General features: G+C 38.7%; 1 protein-coding gene across 6 annotated transcripts in view; it reads right to left on the reverse strand.

Moving 5' to 3' along the window:
- Positions 1-27,871, reverse strand: part of IFTAP (intraflagellar transport associated protein) — a 105,827-nt gene that overhangs the window by 44,037 nt on the left and 33,919 nt on the right. For all 6 annotated transcript variants that reach the window (XM_060176582.1, XM_060176586.1, XM_060176585.1 and 3 more), the window contains exon 3: positions 962-1,119. In XM_060176582.1, the coding sequence (XP_060032565.1) occupies positions 962-1,119 (158 nt within the window). The remainder of the gene's footprint in view (positions 1-961; positions 1,120-27,871) is intronic.

A 27,871-nucleotide genomic window follows, 5' to 3' on the forward strand; every position in this document is an offset into this window, starting at 1 on the left:
TATAACCTAAAGCAGATTACTTAACCACAAGTTTCTTACATGTGAAGAACTGCCCACTCAGCTCCCACCCTAACCCATCCCACTGAACCTCTAAAGAACAAGAATACTAACAGCAGCTTCAGGTTCTTATAAATTATGCCATTGAGTGATTCTTTGCCTCGCACATACTGGTTAAAGATTCAACAAATAATATCTCACTTGTCAAAGGCTAATTGCTAGTAGAGAAAATTAAAAAGCCATTGTCTTGTAATCATCTCACTGGAAGTTTTGAAATTAAAGAATTATAAGTGTCTATTAAATAGAAATAAATATATTTCTAACACAGATTTTGTTACTTTTATAAAACCACCATTGCCTATACATTTCTGTTAATAATATCACAAGGTAGGCGTGACGATGTAAAAAGTAGAAACTCAAATAGCTAAAAAAAAAAAACAACAGAACAGCTTCCAGCTGGGTTACTTCATAAGACAGTAACTACTCAAGAGAATGTGAATAATTTTTAAACTCTTAAAAATTAAAATGTGAGTATACAACATTTATTGACCAATTCTTGTAAAACCAAGATAACAAACTTTGTATGAATGAGACGAATTTAGAACAGGTAAATGAAATACAATTTCACAAAAGTAATGATAAAAAAGGAACTCTTCTGTCTCAAATAGTGGATAAACTAAAAAAAATACAAACAACCAAGAAGAATGGTAGATACTCAAAGTTTTTAACAAAGATTGGGGATATCCAAGTTACTGTCATAAATTTTGGCTATAAAATCACAAGATATAATGATGATTTTCGTAAAATGTCCAATTCTAGAAGTGTATCCCTTCTAGAATAAGGAATCTAAACTACTGATCCAATAACTATCCACACCTTCTCGTATCCTTACAATCTTTTTTTTAATATATGCTTTCAATTTTTTTTCCCTCAGACTGTTTCCATTAACAAGCCATGACATCACCTGTTCCTCTTCTGAACACTGCAATGAAGTAGGAAGAGAGATGGTTTTATTTTCAAGGTGGTGGTCATCTGGCTTATCTCCATTAGCAAATTTTATAGATGTAAGTATGTTTTCTGAAGAATCATTTCCATATACCCTTCTTTTGGTCTCATGATCTTCTGAAATGATATATTACATAACATTAGAAAGCATCTACCACATACTATTACTTTTTATATTTATTTTTTTATTTCTTGAGAATACTTCTTACCTACAAAAAAAAGTTTTCCAATAAATCTACAAACTTAAAGCATGAAGTAATAAGTACTCCTTATAAAATTACTCCTGGAGACACAAAATTATTTCATTCACTAGTCAAGAAATAAATATTAAGTAAGTATTTACTATATGTCCAGCACTGGTCTCAAGTCATTACTTGAAGGTACAGAAAGTATAATATTTGCAATTCTCTTAGAGACTGCCTATTTCATGTCCCCCCTAAGTCCCAGGGATTTTTTTTCTTCTATGGAAAGCATGTCTGGATGCTTTCAGAAATTTTGTTGAGAAAAGGGAAGAAAGTTCACCTGAGAGGATATCTACTTTGTCATACATGTGACCCAGAGTCAAGCAAAGCTCCCACAACACTGGGGTAAACTCCAGTGCTATGCTGTCGACCCACAAATATCTATATCTAGTTGTCAGAAAAGTCATGATGTATTTTCTATGCAAAAAAAAACCTGTTTTCTGTTTTTTTCTGATACACGTACATACGTGTATGTGTATCTCTGAAAAAGTCAGGCTGAAGTGATGAAGCACCAGTGACAACAACAAAAAATGATGAGAAAAAGGTTAGAATCTGAAAATCATTTTCAGTCCTACTAGACAGAAAAGGTGTAGTAAATATCTTCCATGTCCATCTTTCCAGTCATTTATCTCTGCACCCATACATTTATAAAAGTCATATGAAATTTTGTCATTATGCTACAAATATTATAACTCAATTTAACAATGATATTCCATTTATATTACTGAATATTTTTCTACATAATTTTAGTAACAGTTCTACAAATATTATGTTATGTTAATACAATTTTAATACAATCTATTTAGTAAATCTCTTATTCTCCACATTTTATATTATAAACAAGAAATATCTTTGTACTAAATCTGTTCACAGTCATGACTATAAGAGTCTGCAATAAATTCTAAATTAAGAGACTGAGAAAACTGTAATGCTATTAGCAGAAATATGAAATCATAAATTAAACTCTGGTTGGGTAGGGGGAGATAGCATAGTAGTTATGCAAAGAGACTCTCGTGCCTGAGACTCCAAAGTACCAGGTTTAATCCCCTGCGCCACCATAAACCAGAGCTGAGCGATACGCTGGTTAAGAAAAGAAGAAGAAACATTATTTATTTATTTATTTATTTATTCCCTTTTGTTGCCCTTGTTGTTTTATTGTTGTAGCTATTATTGATGTTGTTGTTGGACAGGACAGAGAGTAATGGAGAGAGGAGGGGAAGACAAAGGGGGGAGAGAAAGACAGACACCTGCAGACCTGCTTCGCCTGTGAAGCGACTCCCCTGCAGGTGGGGAGCCAGGGGCTCGAACCAGGATCTTCAAGTTGGTCCTTGCACTTCGCGCCACGTGCGCTTAACCCGCTGCGCCACCGCCCGACTCCCAAGAAGAAAAATTAAACTTTGGTCATGCTGTTGTCGGATGTGAAGGCGATCAGGCTGCCACATCTGTCACCCCACTGATCGCCAGGGTTGATTCGGCTGATCTGGCTGGCTAGGCGGTGTCCCCTTCCTTCCTCACCGCTCCATGTGTGTCCCTCCCGAAGCTGCGCACTCCATGAAAGAGGAAGGCCTTCCCCAATAGAGACTGACCGGTCTTCGGTCAAGGGTATAAGAGTAGCTGCGCTCCCCTGCTAGAACCTCCAGGCAAGCTCTCAAGGTCATGCTGTTGTCAAAAACTGAGGGAAATATCACAGAGTCAACTGCAAAGATAAGCTAAAAATGTAGGTTAGTCTGCCCCGATAGGGAAAGACAGAAAAAAAGCGAGGAGTATGGACCGACCTGCCAATGCCCATGTCCAGTGAAGAAGCAACTACAGAAACCACACCTTCCACTTTTGCACCCCATAATGATCCTGGGTCCATACTCCTGGAGGATAATGGATAGGAAAGTTTCCAGTGGAGGGAATGGGATGCAGAACTCTGATGGTGGGAATTATGTGGGAATATACCCATTTTTTTCAACTAAAGTTATTGTTCATCATTAAATCAATAAGAAAATTAATTTAAATAATGTGGGCTAGTTACCATAGCTATAGACAATAACTGCTAGTTATACTGGAGTCATGGCTTAATACATAAATTTATCTTAATGTGAGATATAATATTAAAATTAATCACAAAAGTTAACAGTTACAAGGAATAAGGAAATCTCTTTAGATAGAACTTGAAACAGTCATATTAAGTGAGGTAAGCAAGAAGTACAAGGATTCTTCTGTAATCGAAGAATGAAGCAGAAAAAGGAAGAATAAAAAAATAAACAGAAAAGGGGGAGTTTCGTACAAGATCCAAGGGTGTAAGTTACATTACAAAACTAGAATTTACTCACTGCAGATGACAATGGCAGGTAAGGTAATCTATATAAGTGATCACTGGAAGAGTGATAAAGGGGACAAAAAAGAAGTGGCAGGAGTCAAGAAAGATCCTATCACACAGGGGAACCCTATTCCAAATACACTGTCCCACAATGAAAAGGTTCTAGAGACAATGGGATTGTTAAATCTGTAAATTTCTTAGGCAGGTGAAACTAGTGAGGTTCTGAGACAGCCCAACCCAGCAAAATAACTTTCTCTTGAGCAACTAGTTAAATGGCCCCCAAATTGGTGAGATGTCTGTTGATTCTTTTTTTTTTTTTTTTCCTCCAGGGTTATCGCTGGGCTACAGTACCTGCACGTCGAATCCACTGCTCATAGAGCCCATTTTTCCCATTTTTGTTGCCCTTATTGTTGTTATTGTAACCACTGCTGTTGTTGGACTGGACGGAGAAAAATTGAGAGAAGGGTGAGAGAAAGAAACCTGCAGACTTGCTTCACCGCTTGTGAAGCGACCCCGCTGCGGGTGGGGAGACCGGGCTCCAGCCTGGATCCTTATGCTGCTCCTTGCACTTGGCACCATGTTCTTTTAACCTGCTGCCTACCGCCCAGCCCCGAAATGTTTGCTATTCTAATGATCACAACCTGGTGTTGTGCAGTTGGAATTCTTTGTATTATTAGAATACCCCCATCACTAATAGAGATGCTCATTGAATACAAATATTGCTAAGGAGCAATAAGCCAGAGTGGGAAAACAAAGCTTAAGCACTTCATTTTCTCTTCAATGGGGCTATTATTAGAAAATAACACAAGGGAATTGGACGGTAGCGCAGCAGGTTAAGCGCACGTGGCGCAAAGCGCAGGGACCTGCATTAAGGATCCCGGTTAGAGCCCCTGGCTCCCCATCTGCAGGGGAGTCGCTTCACAGGTGGTGAAGCAGGTCTGCAGGTGTCTATCTTTCCCCCTCTCGGTCTTCCCCTCCTCTCTCTGTTTCTCTCTGTCCTATCCAACAACGACAACAACAAAAACAACTACAATAATAAAATAAGGTCAACAAAAGGGAATAAATAAATAAATATTTAAAAAGAGGGTTTATAAAAAGAAAAGGAAAGGAAAGGAAAGAAAATAACACAAGTCCTGGCCAGCCCTCTCTACTGTCGCCCACACCCACACCCAAGACACTTCTAATTACTACTGAAAGAAATAACCTCTGCTTTTGTCTCAACTAACCCCCAGAAATGCTAATGTGAAGCACTAGCCTTCACTACTGAGGGCAGAAGGACATGGTGGGCGGGGAGGGGGTCTGAGTAAGGTAAGGAGTGTGTTGCTAAGAATACTACTACAATAATAAGCACCATGAAAGAAAAGAGAAAAAAAAAAAAAAAAGGCTGGTCCTCTTGAATCAATCAATCTTAATCTGAGTGTGTGTGTCTCTGTCTCTCGCCACCAGGGCTATCACTGGGGCTCAAGTGTTGGCACTGCAAATCCAACTGCTCTTGGTGGCTTTTTAATTTTATTTATTAATTAATTTATTTATTTTGGACAGGACAGAGGAAAACTGAGAGAAGAACAGAAGATAGAAAGAGTGACACCTACAGGCTGGATGCTTCACAGGCAGTGGGGATCAGGGGGGTTGGGAGTCAGGGACCAGAGTCCTTGAGCATGGTAAAATGAGCACTTAACTGGGTGTGTGACACCCTGGGTTTCTCTTTAGTGCCACAACATGTCCTGATTTAAATCAGTCTTAAGGCAAAATTAAGCAGTAGTGAGAGGAAAGAACAAAGCAGGCATCAAGCTGCTTGCAAAGCTGGCGAAGTAATCTGAGGGATGAAAGGGCGAGCCCTAAAACCATATCGAAGTTCGGAGCAAGAAAACCTGCCAGTCCTCATAATACTGTTCTACCAGAGATAGAATTGTTTCAGTTCTCCCTGCCTACCCTTCAAGTCTAACACAATCTTAATCTATTATAAAAATGTATTGAGGGGCAGGCAGTGGTACACCCAGTTGAGCACACACATTGTGATACTTAAGGAACTGGGTTTGAGCCCCAGATCCCCACCTGCTCAAGAAGGAAGCATCTCTAGTGGTGAAGCAAGTCTGCAGGTGTTTTTCTTTGTCTCTCCAGTCTCCTCCTACCTTCTCAATTACTCTGTCATACTGAAAGAAAGAAAGTATAGCCACTAGGAGTGGTGGATCCATCGTGCAGGCACCAAGCACGAGGAATGTCCCTGTAGCAATAAAAAAATAAGAAATAAAAAATAAAAGATTTTTAAATGATTTACTAAGAGAGTACTTATGTCCCTGAACAATTCTATTATAACAGTCTGCTTCCATCAATACTTGAAAAGCATATTGAAGTCATGGAAAATAACGAATGTTTTAAAAGGGCATGTTCAATTTGTACTGATAATCAATCCATGTATTCCTTTACTATTTCTAATGAAATATCCAGGTTATTTGACAGATAACCAGACGAAATAACCTCTTCAAAATAATGGGGTGTGTATGTGTGTATTTCCAACTTCTAATGCAGACGCTGAACTAATATTACAGTCTCAGATATAACAAATTTTCTTGTTAATACTTTTAAAATTTCTTCTGTAAACAAAAAAAAGCTTAATTTTTAGAGGGCTACGGAGCAGCAGCAGCTGTGTTTCTCTCCTCTCCTCTCCTCTCCTCTCCTCTCCTCTTCTCTCCTCTCCTCTCCTCTCCTGTGTTTCTCTCCTCTCCTCTCCTCAACTAGGAATACCAAAGGAGATCATCTGAGACCGAAACAAGGCAGGACTAGAATGACTTCAGGAACCCACCAAATCACTGGTGAGTGCAAATACGTGTGGCTCATGGACAGGGAGGAGTCTAGGGAGAGATTAAGTGACTGGTAACAGTCCAGCAGTTTACCAGTTGAGGCCCCACCTCCGTCTGTTTCACCAACAAAGGGACCACTGAAGGGAGAAGAGGACTCCCCTGAAATTCACCAAATGCAACTGTGAGTCTCCATTGCTACTCCCCTCAGAGGCTGGAGCAGCAGTGGGGAGGCCCTATGCTGACATCTGGGGATAGAGAATTGACCAGGAAACTCAGGAGAAGATCTACACCTTGGAGGCCCAGTGGTGGGGCTGTGTGGTGGGAGTTTTTCATGTTGTTCTCCTGATGAGGACATAGTGAATAGTTGCCTCAGAACCTACAGACTATAAACGGGACTTGTTTAGAAACTCACAGGGCCCAACAGTGCTGCCTGGCTTCGCATAGCAGCTGAATTGAGCCTGGAGCTTTGGATCCTTGGTATGTGAGACTCTCTTTGCATAACCACTGTACTATCTCTCCCCTACCCTACTTTATCTCTTGGTCAGGAGTGAGTGATTAAGCTAAGAAGCCTACTTATAGTTTAAAAGCCCTCAGGCTCCCATAGCCTACAGGGAAGAAAAAGAACAAAAGAAGCAAATAAAGCCACTGTGTTCCAACTCAGGGATTAAAACAATATTGAAACAACTGTCAATTTCAACAACTGTGAACCCCTTAAATACCTTACTTAGACACAAGTCAATCCAGGCAGTAGTTATCAGTAATTTGAACAGTACTGAGAGAGGGACCTCATAACATACTATATAGAATGGTTAAACCAACAAGAAGAAATATTGGAGAAATGAACCAGGGAAAGAGTCCAGCTAAAAGTCCCCCAAAGGCTGAAGTAAAAAATAATGAGGTCAACATCCAAACACTAGTTAAGGAAATGATCACAGGAGTGAGTAAAGAGTTTGAAAGAATTGTCATCAGAAATTCAGAAACAATAATGAGACTCTGGAAGAAAACACTAATTATCTCAAGTTTATTAGAGAGCTAAAAACTGAAATAGCTGAGCTAAGAACACAACTAGCTGAACAAGTTAAAACAGTATCAGTACAGGGTAACAAAATAGCTGAGCTACAGAAAACAACATAGGGGAGACAGAATATAATAAATGAGGCTGAAAACAGAATTAGCAAGATTGAGGAAGACTTAGAGAAAACTAATAAAGAAATAAGAGATCTCAAAAGAGATCAATAGATACTAAAAACAACAAAAGAGACATATGGGATGACTTCAAAAGAAATAATATATGAATTATAGGCCTACCAGTGGAAGAAAGAGAGGGAGGGGAAGAAAGCATTCTTCAGGACATAATAGCTGAAAACTTCTCTAGTATAGACAACATCAAAGACACAAAGGTTCAAGAAGCCCAGAGGGTCCCAAATAGAATTAACCCAGACTTAAAAGACACCAAGACACATCATATTTATAATGAACAGGAATAATGATAAAGAAAGGATCCTGAAGGCTGAAAAACAAAGAGTCACATACAGAAGAAACCTCATAAGATTAGCAGCTGACTTTTCCACACAAACACTACAGAATGGCAAGATGTCTATCGAGTGCTCAATGAGAAAGGCTTTCAACCAAGACTACTGTATCCTGATAGACTGTTATTCAGACTAGATGGAGACAAAAAAAAAAACCTCAGACAAGCAACAGTAGAAAGAATCAACTATCACCAAGCCTGCCCTGAAAGAATTTCTGAAAGGTCTCCTATAAATAGTGAGACTACCATAAACAGGCCATATATCAGAACACTCTAAAAATCTACAAGAATGGTATTAAAATATATCCTCAATCTTTGATGTAAATAAATGTCAATTGCCTGAATTCACCTATTAAAAGGCACAGAGTAGGAAAACACAACACACCCAACTCAACAAGACAAACACAGACTCAAAGTGAAAGGATGGAAAACTATCATACAAGCCAATGGCCCACAAAAAAAGGGGCAGGAACAGCTATTCTCATACCTAACATGATAGACTTTAAAATAAATAAAATTTAAAAAGATAGGGATGGACATTATTTAATGCTCAGAGGATCAGTCAATCAAGAGGACTTAACAATTATTAACATGTATGCACCCAATGAGAAGCCATCAAAATACATCAAACATCTACTGAAAGAACTACAGCAATATATTAACAACAACACAGTCATAGTAGGGAACTTCAACACTCCACTCACTCAACATGACAGATCATCCAGGCAGAAAAATCAATAAAGAAATGAGAGAACTAAATGAGGAGATAGATAAACTAGAACTATTGGACATTTTCAAAGCCATTTACCCCAAGAAACTGGAATACACATTCTATTCAAGTCCACATGGATCATTCTCAAGGATAGACCATATGTTAGGCCACAAAGACAGAATCATCAAATTTAAGAGCATTTAAATCATCCTAGGCATCTTCTCAGACCACAGTGGAATTAAACTAACACTTAACAATCAACAAAATAGTCCCACAATTTGGAAGCTCAACAGTATACTATTTAGTAACTACTGGTCAAAGAGTAAATAAAGGAAGAAATTAAAATGTTTCGAGAGTCCAATGAAAATGAAGACAGAAGCTATCAAAATATTTGGGAAACAGCTAAGGCAATACTGAGAGGGAAGTTCATAGCCATACAAGCACATATTAGGAAAGTCTTTGACAAAATACAACATTCCTTTATGATCAAAACACTACAAAAAATGGGACTAGATGGAAAATTCCTCAAGATAGTGGAGTCTATATATAACAAACCTACAGCCAACATCATACTCAATGGTCAGAAACTGGAAGCATTTCCCCTCAGATCAGGTACTAGACAGGGATGCCCACTATCACCATTACTATTCAACATACTGTTGGAAGTTCTTGCCATAGTAATCAGGCAGGAGCAAGGAATTAAATGAATACAGATTGGAAGAGAAGAAGTCAAACTCTCCCTATTTGCAGATCACATGATAGTATACATAGAAAAACCTAAGGAATCCAGCAATTATCTTTTGGAAATCATCAGGCAATACAGTAAGGTATCAGGCTACAAAATTAACATTCAAAAGTCAGTGCATTCCTCTATGTAAACACTAAAGTAGAAGAGATGAAATCCAGAAATCAATTACTTTTACTATAACAAAAAAAACAATGCAATATCTAGGAATAAACCTAACCAAAGAAGTGAAATACTTCTATATGGAAAATTATGAGTCACTACTCAAGGAAATTGAAAGACACAAAGAAGTGGGAACATATTCCACTTTCATGGGTTGGAAGAATTAACATCATCAAAATGAATATATTACCTAGATCCATATACAAATTTAATGTTATCCCCATCAAGATCCCAACCACATTTTGTAGGAGAATAGAATAAAAGCTACAAATGTTTATCTGGAACCAGAAAAGATCTAGAATTATCAAAACAATCTTGAGAAGAAAGAACAGAACTGGAGGCATCACACTCCCAGATCTCAAACTGTATTATAGGGCCATTGTCATCAAAACAGCTTCGTACTGGAACATGAATAGACACATTGACCAGTGGAATAGAATTGAGAGCCCAGAAGTAAGCCCCCACACCTATGGACATCTAATCTTCGACTATTAAATGGGGAAAGCAGAGTCTCTTCAACAAATGGTGTTGGAAAAAGTGGGCTGAAACATGCAAAAGAATGAAACTGAACCACTAATATTTCACCAAATACAAAACTAAATCCCAAGTGGATCAAAAACTTAGATGTTAGACCCGAAACTATCAGATACTTAGAGGAAAATGTTGGCAGAACTCTTTTCCGCATAAATTTTAAAGACATTTTCAATGAAATGAATCCAATTACAAGGAAGACTAAGTCAAGTATAAACCTATGGGACTACATCAAATTAAAAAGCTTCTTCACAGCAAAAGAAACCACTACCCAAACCAAGAGACCCCTCACAGAATGGGAGAAGATCTTTACATGCCATATATCAGATAAGAGTTTAATAACCAACATATTTAAAGAGCTTGCCAGACTCAACAACAAGACAACAAATAACCCCATCCAAAAATGGGGGGAGGACTTGGACAGAATATTCACCACAGAAGAGATCCAAAAGGCCGAGAAACACATGAAAAAATGCTCCAAGTCTCTGATTGTCAGAGAAATGCAAATCAAGACAATGAGATATCACTTCACTCCTGTGAGAATGTCACACATCAGAAAAGGTAACAGCAGCAAATGCTGGAGAGGGTGTGGGGTCAAAGGAACCCTCCTGCACTACTGGTGGGAATGTCAATTGGTCCAACCTCTGTGGAGAACAGTCTAGAGAACTCTCAGAAGGCTAGAAATGGACCTACCCTATGACCCTGCAATTCCCCTCCTGGGGATATATCCTAAGGAACCCAACACATCCATCCAAAAAGATCTGTGTACACATATGTTCTTGGCAGCACAATTTGTAATAGCCAAAACCTGGAAGCAACCCAGGTGTCCAACAACAGATGAGTGGCTGAGCAAGTTGTGGTCTATATACACAATGGAATACTACTCAGCTGTAAAAAATGGTGACTTCACTGTTTTCAGCCGATCTTGGATGGACCTTGAAAAAATCATGTTGAGTGAAATAAGTCAGAAACTGAAGGATGAATATGGGATGATCTCACTCTCAGGCCGAAGTTGAAAAACAAGATTAGAAAAGAAAACACAAGTTGAACCTGAAATGGAATTGGAGTATTACACCAAAGTAAAAGACTCTGGGGTGGGTGGGTGGATGGGGAGAATACAGGTCCATGAAATATGATGAATGACATAGTGGGGGTTGTATTGTTAAATGGGAATCTGGGGAATGTCATGCATTTACAAAATATTGTATTTACTGTTGAATGTAAAACATTAATTCCCCAATAAAGAAATAAATTATTTTTTTAAAAAAAGTCGTGTTAAGTGAAATAAGTCAGAAACAGAAGGATGAATATGGGATGATCTCACTCTCAGGCAGAAGTTGAAAAACAAGATAAGAAGAGAAAACTGAACTGAACTGGAGTTGGTGTATTGCACCAAAGTAAAAGACTTAGGGGGTGGGGGGTGGGGTGGAGAATACAGGTCCAAAAAGGATGACAGAGGACCTAGTAGGGGTTGTATTGTTTTATGGAAAACTGGGAAATGTTATGCATATACAAACTATTATTGTATTTACTGTCGAATGTAAAACATTAATTCCCCAAAAAAGATTTTTTTAAAAAAAGAAGCAAAACTAGAAAAAAAAAAACAAACCTTAATTTTTAAACTATCAGAAGATTCAGAAAACAACCTGGTTTTCTCTATGATTAAACTTACGGTTTTTAAGTAACTTCCTCATCTTTAAAAGTAGTTTTATAAGAGTATATACTATATAACTCCAGATACCCAGAAAAATTCCAAATACAGGCTTTTATCATTTTTTAAACAGCAAATAATAAATCTCTTGGCAAATGAGGTAGGATGAAAGTTCTTTTTCAATATGATAATGTCAAAATGCCAGATGTTGCACAGCCTGGAACCCAAAGTGGCCTAAAGTCTGATTAGAGAGGGCCAGACGCGACTTCCCAGAGTCATCCTGGTGGCAATCCAAAAGTGCCCCCCAAGTGTCCCTCTCTCATCTTCTTCAATTTCTATTTTTCATCATGGTCCCTTTTTACTGTTTCATCTTATCCCTAATGTTTCTTTCTTTGAAATAAGTGTCAGACATAATACACTTTAGAAATCTGACAGCAGTATTTCAGAGAACAAGTAGGTTATTGAGACCTGAAAGAGGAAGTCTTTGGGCATTTCTGAGTCAAAACTTCAATGCAGATGAAACAGAGGTCTTTTCTAAAGGTTTTTTTTTTTAAAAAAGGTTTCATTATTCTGAAGCAATGGAATTTCAATTTCCTTTTGATACCAAACAGACAAGCTTCTAACAGACCTCCCTGAGAAGGCCACCAACTACATCTACAGTGTGTAATTTCAGGCCAGAGAGAATGGGTTACACTCCTTGAAAAGACCAGAAACACTTGCCGCCTTCATATATTGTAACGCTAATCACATATTCATTAGCTATCATCCAGATGAAAGCGATCACTTTCAAAGAAATCAATGGTGAAAGACACTTTTAAAAAATTCATATCCATCCGTACAAAAACCAGGATAAATTCACATGTTGAGAAACATCACCACATATTCAGGACAGTCTCTACAGAACAACACAGCCAACATTCAAATCCGAAGCCAAATCCTGCTAGCAACCTCTGTGTGTCTGCTCTTCTGCACCCTGGTCAATCGCATTATCAATCAAGAACATGATCTCAGTCACAAAGGGATATTGACTATGTTGCTAGAAGGAAAAGAAAATTTCTGCGGGGATGGGGGGTGCTAGGGAGAAATTCTGTGCAACACTGGGCAGTCGCAAAAAGGCTTCTGCAAAGAGAACAGGGGATAAGCAATCAAGCTTATAACAAGGTTGGGTGCTTTGAAAGTAAAGGGGTGATTTTCACATTATATTCCTAGCCTAGAGCAATGTTTCTCTGGACAATAATATCTGCTCTTGATTTGTCCAGCCAAACTACTTCACTCCACTGCTTCTTGATCACATGCTCCTTGGTAGCTGGCCTCCCTTGGAGCGATAGTCGTTAGGATTAAATAAGCAATTTAAAAACCAATCAATCATAAATCAGAATAAATCCAAAGAAGCTAAATTCAGCAGACAAATGTTTTGTCTAAATTCCCTTTGCAGTGCTCTGAATTCCAACTGTTTTATGTTCTTCGTTTGAAAGGGCACAGGGAGGAGAGGATTACCTCAGCCTGGCCGGTCGGGAATAATTGTGCTTTCCCGAGGCTGGATGATAATTGACTCATTATTCACAGTCATAGCTCTCAAGCTGCCAAGACACAAATGCACAACCCTGGCCCGGGAAAACGTGTGTCAGAAGCCAAGATGAGGGACACACACAATAGCAGTAAGCTGAAATTTCTGAAATGTCCAGTGTTACGCATTTGTAGAGGGGGGAAAAATGTGAAGAAAGTGGAAAGTTGCTGAAAGTTTATTTTCAGGGGGGAAATTCAGAGTGGTAGTGGTGTCATACAATGTATGCAATCCCAAAGTTGTATTCTGGGCACCAACAATGTGCAAGTTACCAAAATGGGTGAGCCCCAGTCCCTGACCTTAGAGAGTTTACCAACTAGGAAGTTATGACAGGAATGCAAACCACCCAAATGAGATACCATAATGACAGGGGACTCAAGGGCAGCACAAAGTCAAGAGAAGGTAAAAGTCATGACTGGTTTGGGAGAATCACAAGGGACTGTCACTAGGCTTTGAAAGACAGCTATAATTTGAGCAGTGCACATCCGGAAGAGTCATTCCTCAAAGGAGAAAACTATGTGAGCATAGCACCCACCTGGGAAAGCACAAGACCTGAGGCAGAAATGGAGTACTCTAGAAGAGAGGCGAGGACCTTTCAGGTCCTGGTACTCGATGGTGGAAGAGCACCTAGGCTGGGGGTGACAGTGTTTTTGCAGAAAACTGAGGAATTCTATGGTATGTATTAACAACAGTACTTACTATAAATCATTAACCCCCCAATAAAATAGTTTTAAAGGGTGAAAGAACACATAAAATGTGTTATTTTCTCTTTCCCCAACGACCCTGAGTCCATGCTCCCAGAGGGATAGAGAATAGGAAAGCTATCAGGGGAGGGGATGGGATATGGAGACTGGGTGGTGGGAATTGTGTGGAGTTGTACCCCTCCTACCCTATGGTTTTGTTAATGTCTCCTTTCTTAAATAAATAAATAAATAAAAGTGTTATTTTCATGTTTCTAACACAAAAATGAAGACACTATCTCCAAATGGTTATGTTTCCTCCCTCTAGAATAGAATATGATTTAAAGCATTTTCCCCCCTGTGTCTATTGGTCTTTTGGATCTCTTCTTTCATGAATATTCTTTTCATATCTGCTCCTCACTTTTGGAGTTATTTATTTTTTGTTGCTGAGTTTGGTGAGCTCTTTATATAATTTGATTATTAGTCTTATGACTGATATATGGCATGTAAAGATCTCCAATTCTGCGAGGAGTCTCTTTGTTTGGGTGGTGGTTTCTTTTGTTGTGCAAAAGCTTTTTAACATGGTGTAGTCCCCTTGATTTCTTTCTTTCTTACTTTCTTTCTTTTCTCCTTCTCCTTCTTCTTCTTCTTCTCCCTCTTCTTCTCCTTCTTCTCTTCCTCCTCCTTTTTCTTCTTCTTCTTCTTGTCTTCCTTATAGTTGGGTTTTTATAATTGAAAATGCCTATAAAACTTAGATTGAAAAGTGTTCTGCCAATATTTTCCTCTAAGTATTTGATAGTTTTGGGTCTAACATTCAAGCCCTTGATCCGTTTGGAGTTTACTTTTGTTTTTAGTGAAATGTAGTGGTTCACTTTCATTCTTTGGTACATTTCAATCTAATTTTCCCAACACTGTTTGTTAAAGAGACCCTCCTTTCTTCATTTAATAGTTTTGGCCCCCTTGTGAAAAATGAAATGTCTATAAGTTTGGGGCTTCTCCTTCTTTTTTCTTTTTATCTTTTTTTTTTTTTTCAATTGTCACCAGCATTGTCTCTGGGGCTTGGTGCCGCTACTATGAATCCACTGCTTCAGGTGGTATTTTTTTTTTTCTTTCTATTTTATTTGACCAGACAGAGAGAAATTGAGAGGGAATGGGAGACAGAGAGGGTGAGAGAAAGAGAGACAGCTGCAGACCTGCGCCACCACTTGTGAAGCTTCCTCCCTGCAGGTGGGGAGTGAGGACTCAAACCCAGGTCCTTGCACATGGTGATGTGTGCACTTAGCTGGGTGTGCCACCCACCACCGCCCTTCTTTCTGAAACCAACCTCTGAGGCTCCCTTTACTTCTTGCCTGGAATACTGTAAAGGCTCTATGCTATCTACCCTCAGTACCAAACCACTCTGCTCTATTCTGTCCATTTTATCTTCTCGGAGCACAGCTGTGACTATGACTCCTAAAGATTCAGGTAAAGCGTATCGCCCCTTCCATACATTAACAAATGTCCTCGCCTTTAGGTTCATGATTAGTCAACAATTTGTTTGGCTTTATATGTTAACTCTTCTTTCAGCCACCAGGTTCCAGATGCTACCGTGATGCCAACCGGACATCCCTGGGGAGATGACCCCACCAATGTGTCCTGGAGCCCCGCTTCTCCAGAGCCCCACCCCACCAGGGAAAGAGAGAGACGGGCTGAGAGTATGGATCAACCTGCAAATGCCCATGTTCAGCGGGGAAGCAATTACAGAAACCATATCTTCCACCTTCTGCACCCCATAATGACCCTGGGTCCATGCGTCTAGAGGGATAAAGAATAGGAAAGCTATCGGGAGGGGATGGGATACAGAGTTCTGGTGGTGGGGATTGTGTGGAGTTATACTCCTGTTATGCTATGGTTTTTGTCAGTGTTTCCTTTTTATAAATAAAAGTTATATATATAGAAAGTAGGTAAAGTCTAAAATCTGCAACCAAGCCACCCAAGACCACCATGTGTAGCGATAAATCCACAGTAAAAACAAACCGAAGCGTGCTGTGGTGAATGTGATGCAACCAAGAGCGTGCACTGCTCCAAGTCCCTGTTTTTATATATTTCCTTCTCTGTGTCTTCTCCTCAGGCTGATGTCATTTGTATGCTAATAGTCACAAACTCCTGTTGGGGTCACAATACTCAGATAAGCTTTTCCCTTAGGAATTAAAAAAAAAATTTTTTTAATCTTCAGACTTAACTCCCTCGCTGGGTTCCAATCTTATATAAAGTTATGCTCTGGACAGCAGCCATGCACAAGGTAGACAGATTCATTCTTTTCCCTTACATGGTTTACAAATTAGGAAGTTTTAATCCTTCCCAGTAAGACCTACCTAGATCATTCAACATCAAAGTGTAATTCTATTCCAGCCCTAACAGCATTCATAATTAATCACAGGATATCAACAATGCCCCAAATTCTGCTCTTTTTTCCTTTTCCATAACAATTAACTTCTTCTGACATAGACATTTTTCTTGTGTTGTTTATTGTTCTGTTATCAGTATTTTTCTAGGCTGCAAATTCCCTGAAAATAATGATCTTTATTTACCTCTTCTGTTTACATATGTGAGTATTGTTTGGCACATAATAGTTGTTGTTCAATAAGTATTTATTGAATGAATGAGTGAACAATGTACAATCACTCATATAACGAGAAAATGAAAATACATGTGTCCAACAAAAATGAGTTAAATTATGACATTTCTATACAACTGACTAGCATGCAGTCATTAAAAACTGTTACACATTACCATTTTTTGACATGAAAAGATATTCATAATATAGTAACATAGTATTATAAAAAATTACAAGTATAATCTAATGTTATGTGGAAAAGCAAGCAACAAAGATTATAAGATCTGAAAGACAGCTCGTCTCAACAGTGCACTTGCCTTGCCCAAGCCTGGCCCCACCACCCTAGAGGATGTTTTAGTGCTATAATATCTTTCCCTCTTTCCCTTTGTCTCTCTCTCTCTCTATCAGAAAGTTATCCCATAGCAATGAAGCCCTGACAACTGCAAAAATTAGGCTACATATTGTATGATCCCACTTCTGAAAAGTATTAAAAATGTGTTGAATATGTAAATGAATACAAAATAATGGGTTGATATTTACTTTTCTATTCAAAGACAGTATAAATAAGTGTGTAAATTTATTATTTATATATAACTAACGATAGGGATTATCATACCCACTATATCAGTGGTGATACTGAAGCACATTTTTAATGACAAGACATTTTGAATAATTTTCATAATTTGTTTTTTTATTATATATTTTTTCTTTTTTTGCCTCCAGGGTTATTGCTGGGACTCAGTGCCTGCACTATGAATTCACTGCTCCTGGAGACTATTTTTCCCCATTTCTGTTGTCATTGTTGTTATTGCTGTCATTGTTGGATAGGACAGAGAGAAATGGAGAGAGGAGGGAAAGACAGACAATACCAGGCAGACTTTTTTCAGATAAGGAGACAGAAAGAGAGAGAGAAAGAGAGAGACCGAGACCATAATACTGAAGCTTCCTTAAATGCAATGGAGCTGGGCTTGAACCTGGGTTGCATGCATGCTCACTGTTCAAATGAGCTATTGTTCCGACCTCAGTTTTAGTAATTCAAAGCACATTTATTAAGGAAGTTACATACATACATTACTCCTCTTCTTATTAGTCCACACTTAGTCAAATGACTATAATAACTATAAGGAAGAGTAGAAGATATAATCTTTATTTTGAGTGGCCACAGAGTAGCTAAAAATTCTACTGCCATAGAAAGAATATGCTTTGCTGGGAGGGTAGCATAATGGTTACTCTTTCATGCCTGAGGCTCTGAAGTTCCATGTTCAATCACCAGCACTACCAGAAGCAGAACAGAGCAGAGCTAACCAAAATGTCTCTCTTTCACTAAACATACCAAAATAAATAAATAAATAAATAAATAAATAAATAATTTTTAAAAAAAATTATCTTGTCAACCACTAGGTTCCAGATGCTAGCATGATGCCGACCAGACTTCCCTGGACAGACAACCCCACCAATGTGTCCTAGAGCTCTGCTTCCTCAGAGCCCTTCCCCACTAGGGAAAGAGAGAGACAGGATGGGAGTATGGATCGACCTGTAAACGTCCATGTTCAGTGGGGGCAGCAATTACAGAAGCCAGACCTTCAACCTTTTGCATCCCACAATGACCTTGGGTCCATACTCCCAGAGGGTTAAAGAATAGGAAAGCTATCAGGGGAGGGGATGGGATACAGAGTTCTGGTGGTGGGAATTGTGTGAAGTTGTACCCCTCTTATCCTATGGTTTTGTCAATGTTTCCTTTTTATAAATAAAAATTTTTTTTAAAAAACCTTATTGGAGAGGAGGTTATTTCCTAGAAATACATGTAACAAGATGCCTCTAGTCTGTGTGGCTTCTACCTTTTTCCCTGTGCACTTGCTAATGTTAAAACACTCAAAGAATATAGTTCTTTGGTTAGCAGTAGAGAGCCAGAAAATTTCCCGATAGACCAGGAGTGGGGAATCGTTACTTTTCTGGGGGGGGTTTGTTTTTCCTTAGGGCTACTTGAATATTTCTATCATTCTCAGGTCATAGTAAATTATCAATTTAAAAATCAGCACTTAACATTGCTATTAAAAAATTCCTAGGGACCCAAATAGTTGGTCACCAGCAATCTTGTTTTTATACCATCACTGAAAGGGAAGTCAATCTGGAAACCACCAGAAGTCAGGCACTGTTTCTCTTATCTGAGAGAGAAGAGGACAAAAGGAAGGACACTCATAAATAGTAATAGGTTTAGGTGTGACTTAGAAAGGAAGTGAAGACAGGACTGTTAAAAAAAAAAAAAGGAAAAAAATAAGTAGATATAGATAGATGGTTAGAGATATAAAGTGAACCCAGGGGCTGGGCAGTGGTATACCATGTTAAGCGCGTATAGTACAAAAAGCAATGACCTGCTCAAGGATCCCGGTTCAAACCCCTGGCTCCCCAACTGCAGGGAGGTCCCTTCACAAGCAGTGAAGCAGGTGTGCAGGTGTCTCTCTGTCTCTCTCCCTCTTTATCTTCCCCTCTCAATTTCTCTCTGTCCTATCCAAGAAAAAAAAATCGAAAAAATAGCCACAGGAGCAGTGGACTTGTACTGTAGGTACCAAGACCCAGCGATAACCCTGAAGGCAAAAATAAATAAAGAAGTAAGTAAATAAATAAATAAATAAGTCAACCTATATCTATGACCTTGGGAGAACTATTGCAGTTTCAAATGGAGAAGGGATGGAGACACAGAACTCTGGTGGTAGGAACAGTGTAGAATTACACTATCACCTTATAATTCTGTAAACGATATTAAATCACTAATAAAAAGAAAAAATATCCTAGGTTTATTGAACTTGAGGCCTCCCTGCGGTTATATTGGCATGCCCAAACCAAATTATACATACATGGCCCATGACCTGCTATAGACATGCACTTTAATCCTTCAGGTTTGAGAAGGAATGTATCCTGATCTAAAGTCCATCCTAAAACTCTGTGAGCTATTACACCTTATCTTAGTCTCTGCATCAGAAATCACCTAAATCACAGTAAAATTGGTCATGTCACCCATCACACACTTTCACTGAGTGATTTACTCGTAAGTTGTAATAACACTAAACAAAAAGTTCTGTTCAGAAAATATAGTCTTCCCTTTTAGATGGAAAATGTGGAGCATTTCATAAAAGCTACAGACTTTATTACTAGAAAAATAGAGTTAATACTGAAGCACAGGATTTTGAGTCATACATATATATTACTATCCTTCCTAATCTCATTCGGGCATATTTCTCAAAACTGGTCTGAAAGGCAATTTTCCTAAGACGTACCCTAGAAATACTGAATCAGGGGGTCCAGACAGTAGCGCTGTGGGTTAAGCACACATGGTGCAAAGTGTAAGGACCAGTGTAAAGGATCCCACCTGTAGGGGGATCGCTTCACAAGTGGTGAAGCAGGTCTGCGGGTGTCTATCTTTCCCTCTCCCTCTCTATCTTCCCCTCCTCTCTCCATTTCTCTCTTTCCTATCCAGCAACAACAACATCAGTGGCAACAATAATAATAACAACAACAAGGGCGACAAAATGGGAGAAAATAGCCTCCAGAAGCAGTGAATTTGTATTCCAGGAACCGAGCCCCAGCAATACCCTGGAGGCAAAAATTAATTAATTAATTAAAATAAAATAATAAAGAAACAAAAAATTAACAAAAGAAATACTGAATCAGACTTCTGGGAAATGATCCTCAGCTATGCACATTTTAATTAACATCTCTCAAGTAACCTTTACATATACTAAAGGTAAGAGACTAAACTGTTGGAATCTAACAGTTAAAAATTAAAAAATAAGGGGCTGGTGGTAACATAGCGGGTTAAATACACATGGTGCAAAGCACAAAGACTGGCCCAAGAATCCTGGTTCAAGCCCCCTGCTCCCCACCAGCAGGGAGGTTGCTTCACAAACAGTGAAGCAGGTCTGCAGGTATCTATCTTTCTCTCCCTTCACTGTCTTCCCCTCCTCTTTCGATTTCTCTCTGTCCTGTCCAACAATGAGGACAGCAAAACAACAACAAGGGCAACAAAAAAAATGGGGAAAATGGCCTCTAGGAACAGTGGATTCATAGTGCAGGCACTGAAGTCCAGTGATAACCCTGGAGGCAAAAAAAAAAAAAAACATCATGCTAATCCCAAAGGGATAAAGAGTAAGGACCCCAGGGAGTCGGGCAGTAGCGCAGCGGGTTAAGCGCAGGTGGCGCAAAGCACAAGGACCGGCATAAGGATCCCGGTTCGAACCCCGGCTCCCCACCTGCAGAGGAGTCGCTTCACAGGCGGTGAAGCAGGTCTGCAGGTGTCTATCTCTCTCTCCTCCTCTCTGTCTTCCCCTCCTCTCTCCATTTCTCTCTGTCCTATCCAACAACGACAACAACAATAATAACTACAACAATAAAACAACAAGGGCAACAAAAGGGAATAAATAAATAAAATAAATATTTAAAAAAAAAAAAAAAGAGTAAGGACCCTTCCAGTGGAAGGGAGAGTATATGAAACTCTGGTGGTGGAAACTGTATGGAATTGTACCCCTCTTATCTCACAATCTTGTCAATAACTATTAAATCACTAATAAAATTAAAATTTAAAAAAGTAAAATAAAATCATGTGCATTTAAAAAAAAAGTATATGATGTCTTATCTTTGTCAAAGCATGTAAATACCTTCACCTAAGGTATACACATATTATTTAGTCCACCAGAGGCCAGTGTAGGATTAGCCCCTAAACTGTAAAGTCTTGCACTATTCAATACACTATACATACACACTGTACAACACATACTATGTATAATTTGTTTTAACTACTTAAAGGAACAGGCAGTGAACAACTAATATTATAGGCAGTATTTTATATTTTTATATTATTACAGATTCAAGATTTTGCTAATAATTAACCTTGATGTTCCTCTTTTGAATCATAAATTGTACCTATAATCACAAAATTGCACACTTGAGTAAATCTTTAAATACTGCCAAAATACATTTGTCTATAGTTCATCTGATTCTCACCACAGTCCTGAGATGTTTCATGTGAGCAAAATTACCCGATGTATAGGCTCAGAAAGAACAAGTGGCAGGTCTCTAGCTTCAAAAAATTAACAAATGCCTCAAGTAGATCTTCTGAACCTGAAATAGTGCCTTTCCATTATACTGGCCTTGCCCACAACAAAATGAGAAATACAGGTACAGTATTCTAAACACTTTATGAAACTAAATCCTACCTGCCAAAAAAAAAAAATTCCCTTGAGGAGAGATCATGATGCATAAAAATTTATCTACATAATGAAAGATCCAATCCTTTTTACTCCCATTAACCACAGAAAGTTATATAGAGCTATATTTGTCTCCTTTACAAATAAGTATTTCTTGGGACGTGTATGTTTATTCAATCCAAAATTAAGGCCCCCAAAACCAAAGACAATACTCTGGATATTTGAAGTATTGCCTTGCCCATCAACCCTAAGTAACCATCTATAACAAGTGGATTAATTACGTGTTCATATACATTTGGAACACCTATCAAACAGAAGTTTAAAAAAAGAAAAGTAATACTAATACTAAGGTGGGATTCTGCCTCTTCCAACTTCTATTCCTAGACCTTAGCTCAAAGCTCAAGATACAAGACACAGTCAATTTTAAAATTACCTCAAAATAAGCAAGAAAAGGATTAGCACTATAATTAGGGGCTGATCCCAGAATTAACAAGTAACACAAAGCAAAATTTATGGAGGGAGGAATGGAGAGCATATAGTGCTTGATTCATAATTCCTTTTTTTTCTAATCAGCAATTCATATACTATAAAATTGAATACAAATGCAGATTGCCCATAAAACACAGGAAAGTGTTACAAAGATTCCTCCCTGTGCTAAAGGAAACAATAGGCTACAACTATAGTGAACTAACTTAAATTTATCTCATCTGGAAAGAAGCCAAGTTGGGGGGAGCAGGTGGGGGGTGGCACTAAAAAGCTCATACTAGACCAACTGTGGTTTGATTTTCATATAAGGAAGATATCATTTTGGTTAAGACAAAGTTTCCTGTTTGTATCCCTTTGGGTTTAGCTGACCATTTCAAAGAAAATATTATTGTTTTATGGCTGAAAGAGCACTTGGCTAAAACCATCCAAGATTTGAATACATGTGCTTTTAACTGATCAAAGGATGCAGTCTTATGACCACTTCAGTTTCAAGCTAAATAACTTACTTACTCTTTTCCTTAAGTAACAAAATATCTAAAAAGTAAAAAAAAAAAAAAAAAAAAAAAAAAAAAAATCATCTTCAAGCTAAAGATAAAAAGCTACAAAGGGTTGGAGTATACACTTAACATTATATTAACTATTCAAACATGATAGTGACCATCTGAAAAGTTTGTCATTAAGTAGTTTTCTGATCACTCTTTGTAAAATCTGACAACTAGACTTAAGAAAGTTTACTTCTTTGGAGGCTAGGGGATAGCTCACATTTTACCATGAGTAGTGGAGCAGTGGTGCTATGGTCCTCCCTCCCCACCCCCTGCCCCCCATTTCTATCTCAAATTAAAAGGAGAAAAGGTCTACTGGAACTGTGCAGGCTCAAAGCTCTGTCACCAAAGTAAGCAAACAAATAAGCACATAAATAAATGTAAAAGAAGTTGCTGGGGTGGCTCAGTGGATAAAATGCATGCTTTCCATGCATACACTCTGAGCAGTCTCCCTGCATGTTGATGTTTAGGTCTGATCTGTGTCTGCCATTAAAACAAACAATGTGATGGCACATGTTGGCTGAGCTCATCATATAATGCCATGCACAAGGACCTGGGTTTAAGCTCATACCTGCAGGAGAAATGCTTCACAAGTGGTGAAGCAGAGCTGAAGGTGTCTATCTTTCTCCCTCTCTACCTCTTCCTCCTCCCTCAATTTCTCTGTGTCCTATCAAATAACAAATAAATAATTTAAAAATAAAGTTTATTTCTTAGTTTATATATGCACATAAAATATACTATATATGTAAGTTTAAAAGATACAGAAAATTAAAAAAACAATTATTTTATTTGAACAAATTTTAGACCAACTAATATCTCATTTCACTATGAAACTATGTTAGAGAAGGCATTTATTTTTCTTGAAAAATGTATTTATTTTAGCTATGAGAAAGCTAGTTATTGAAAAAAATGCTGTGCATTAAAAATGGTGCCAAGTATTTTTTTTAATGCAACATATAAGAGAAGGCACAGTGGCTAGAACATTGGACTCTCAAGTATGAGGTCCCAAATTCATTCCCCACCATAACATGTACCCAGATGACTATCTGATTCTATCTCCAACCCTTTATCTCTCTCTAGTGCTAACAAATAAATACTAAAAAAAAAAAAAAACTGCCAAATAGCATAAAGGTTATGCAAGGAGGCTCTCATGCCTGAGGCTACAAAACCCCAGGTTCAATCCCCTGCACCAATATAAACCAGAGTTGACCAGTGCTATATATAGCAAACCTACAGCCAATATCATACTCAATGGAGAGAAGCTGAAAGCATTCCCCCTCAGATCAGGGACTAGACAGGGCTGCCCACTGTCACCGTTACTCTTCAACATAGTATTGGAAGTTCTTGCCATAGCAATCAGGCAAGAGAAAGAAATCAAAGGGATACAGATTGGAAGGGAAGAAGTCAAGCTCTCACTATTTGCAGATGATATGATAGTATACATAGAAAGACCTAAAGAATCCAGTAGAAAATTACTGGAAGTTGTTAGGCAATATAGCAAGGTATCAGGCTACAAAATCAATGTACAAAAATCAGTGGCATTTCTTTATGCAAACACTAAATCTGAAGAAGAAGACATCCAGAAATCACTCCCATTTACTGTTTCAGCAAAATCAATCAAATACCTAGGAATAAAGTTGACCAAAGAAGTGAAAGACTTGTATGCTGAAAACTATGAGTCGCTACTCAAGGAGATAGAAACTGATACCAAGAAATGGAAAGATATCCCATGCTCATGGATTGGAAGAATAAATATCATCAAAATGAACATTCTCCCCAGAGCCATATACAAATTTAATGCAATACCCATCAAAGTTCCACCAAGCTTCTTTAAGAGAATAGAACAAACACTACAATCATTTATCTGGAACCTGAAAACACCTAGAATTGCCAAAACCATCCTAAGGAAAAGAAACAGAAATGGAGGCATCACACTCCCAGACCTTAAACTATATTATAAAGCCATCATCATCAAAACAGCATGGTACTGGAACAAAAATAGGCACACAGACCAGTGGAACAGAATTGAAAGCCCAGAAGTAAATCCCAACACCTATGGGCATCTAATCTTTGATAAGGGGGCCCAAAGGATTAAATGGAAGAAGGAGGCTCTCTTCAATAAATGGTGCTGGGAAAACTGGGTTGAAACATGCAGAAGAATGAAATTGAACCACTTTATCTCACCAGAAACAAAAATCAACTCCAAATGGATCAAAGACCTAGATGTCAGACCAGAAACAATCAAATACTTAGAGGAAAACATTGGTAAAACACTTTCCCATCTACACCTCAAGGATATCTTTGATGAATCAAACCCAATTGCAAGGAAGACCAAAGCAGAAACAAACCAATGGGACTACATCAAATTGAAAAGCTTCTGCACATCCAAAGAAACTATTAAACAAACAGAGAGACCCCTCACAGAATGGGAGAAGATCTTCACATGCCAGACATCAGACAAGAAACTAATCACCAAAATACATAAAGAGCTCAGCAAACTCAGCCGCAAAAAAGCAAATGACCCCATCCAAAAATGGGCAGAGGAAATGAACAAAACATTCACCACAGAGGAGATCCAAAAGGCTAACAAACATATGAAAAACTGCTCTAGGTCACTGATTGTCAGAGAAATGCAAATTAAGACAACACTAAGATACCACCTCACTCCTGTAAGAATGGCATACATCAAAAAGGACAGTAGCAACAAATGCTGGAGAGGATGTGGGGACAGAGGAACTCTTTTACATTGCTGGTGGGAATGTAAATTGGTACAGCCTCTGTGGAGAGCAGTCTGGAAAACTCTCAGAAGGCTAGACATGGACCTTCCATATGACCCAATAATTCCTCTCCTGGGGTTATAACTCAAGGACTCCATAACACCCAACCAAAAAGAGGTGTGTACTCCTATGTTCATAGCAGCACAATTCATAATAGCTAAAACCTGGAAGCAACCCAGGTGCCCAACAACAGACGAATGGCTGAGAAAGCTGTGGTATATATACACAATGGAATACTATGCAGCTATCAAGAACAATGAACTCACCTTCTCTGACCCAGCTTGGACAGAGCTAGAAGGAATTATGTTAAGTGGACTAAGTCAGAAAGTTAAAGATGAGTATGGGATGATCCCACTCATCAACAGAAGCTGACTTAGAAGATTTGAAAGGGAAACTAAAAGCAGGACCTGATCAAATTGTAAGTAGGGCACCAAAGTAAAAACCCAGTGGTGAGGGGTAGACATGTAGCTTCCTGGGCCAGTGGGGGGTGGGAATGGGCGGGAGGGATGGGTCACGGTCCTTTGGTGATGGGAATGGTGTTTATGTACACTCCTAGCAAAATGTAGACATATAAATCAGTAGTTAATTAATATGAGAGGGGGAAATCAATTGTATGTCTCAAAGGTTCTCAAAAGACAAACTGAATCTTTTTAATAGATAGGCTACGTGTTTGATATGTGGACTCTCTCAAAAGCCTAGACCAAGTAGATTAGAAGCTTCCAATAGTACAGCTATATACAAGATACTGGGTACTGTACAGCAAACCATAACAAAGGGACTTTTCAAAGTTAACCCAATTAACAAATAATGTGATGATAATATTAACTATTGATTGTCTTTTTGAACCCTAAGACAGCAGGAACCTCACATCTTCACAATAGAGCCCCTACTTCCCCCAGTCCTGGCACCCTTGGATAGGGCTCACTTTCCCGTATGCTTCTCCCAATCCATACCAAATAATATTGCATCCGCCGATCACAACCTAACCAAAGCAACGATTGCCATCTCAACATGCTTCACCTCAGTGTGTATCCAGAGACTTCACGTGTGGAATGACAACCCTTCAGCTTCATTACTCGGGTGAGACCTTTCCTTTTATAGTACACTCTAATTTCATCTCAGGTAGTTCACTTTCTAACAAAGTCCCATAACCTAGACATACACCAGTTTCTGTGAGAGAGAGCGTATGTGCACACGTATCCATAAACTACTGCAAAATATATACCTGAAAGCAGGATTACACTAGAGTTTGCAGTGAGTACCTCCCTAACACTTCCTCTCCACTATTCCAATCTTGGGATCCATGATTGCTCAACAAATTGTTTGGCTTTGTATGTTAACTCTCTTTTCAATCACCAGGTTCCAGATGCCACCAGGATGCTGGCTAGGCTTCCCTGGATTGAAGACCCCACCAATGTGTCCTGGAGCTCAGCTTCCCCAGAGACACACCTTACTAGGGAAAGAGAGAGGCAGACTGGGAGTATGGACCGACCAGTCAACGCCCATGTTCAGCGGGGAAGCAATTACAGAAGCCAGACCCTCTACCTTCTGCAACCCTCAACGACCCTGGGTCCATGCTCCCAGAGGGCTAGAGAATGGGAAGGCTATCATGGGAGAGGGTGGGTTATGGGGACTGGGTGGTGGGAATTGTGTGGAGTTGTACCCCTCCTACCTTATGCTTTTGTTCACTAATCCTTTCTTAAATTAAAAATTTAAATTAAAAAAAAAAATGCCAAAAAATGTAATAATCCAATACAAAATGTTATAAATACTTAAATACATTTTTCTTTATGTTTTTTTCCTTTTAATTTTTTTTTCATTCAATTGGACAGAGAGAAATTGAGAAGGAAGAGGACAGTGAGGGAGAAAGAGAAGCACCTGCCGCACTGCTCATGAAGCTCTCCCCCTACAGGTGGGGACTGGGGGTTTGAACCCAGGTCCTCAAACATGGTAATGTGTGCGATCAACTGGGAGCACTACCACTCAGCCCCTCCTTACCCAATTATACCTAAACTATAGAATACACAGAAAACAAAAGTGTATCTACGGACCAAATATTCATGTATAGAATGAATATGAATTTTAACAACCACAGCTGAAGATTTATGCTAATGTATCTAAAACAAAATGGCTCGATCAGCTTAAAATCCATCATAGTTTGATGGAAGAGAACTCCTCATGCAACTGAACCAGCAGTTTTCTGTGTCTCCTAATTTGTCAATTTGTTCACTAAGTGTAGTGATTTAGCGATGACAAGAGAAATAGAGAAACAAATGCAAATTGCTTAATTATAGTTTGCAGATGTTCCCCAAAAAAGAAAGGACAGGTTAATGCAGCTGA

The sequence above is a fragment of the Erinaceus europaeus genome, chromosome 17 (genome assembly GCF_950295315.1).
Source record: "Erinaceus europaeus chromosome 17, mEriEur2.1, whole genome shotgun sequence".
Lineage (NCBI taxonomy): Eukaryota > Metazoa > Chordata > Mammalia > Eulipotyphla > Erinaceidae > Erinaceus > Erinaceus europaeus.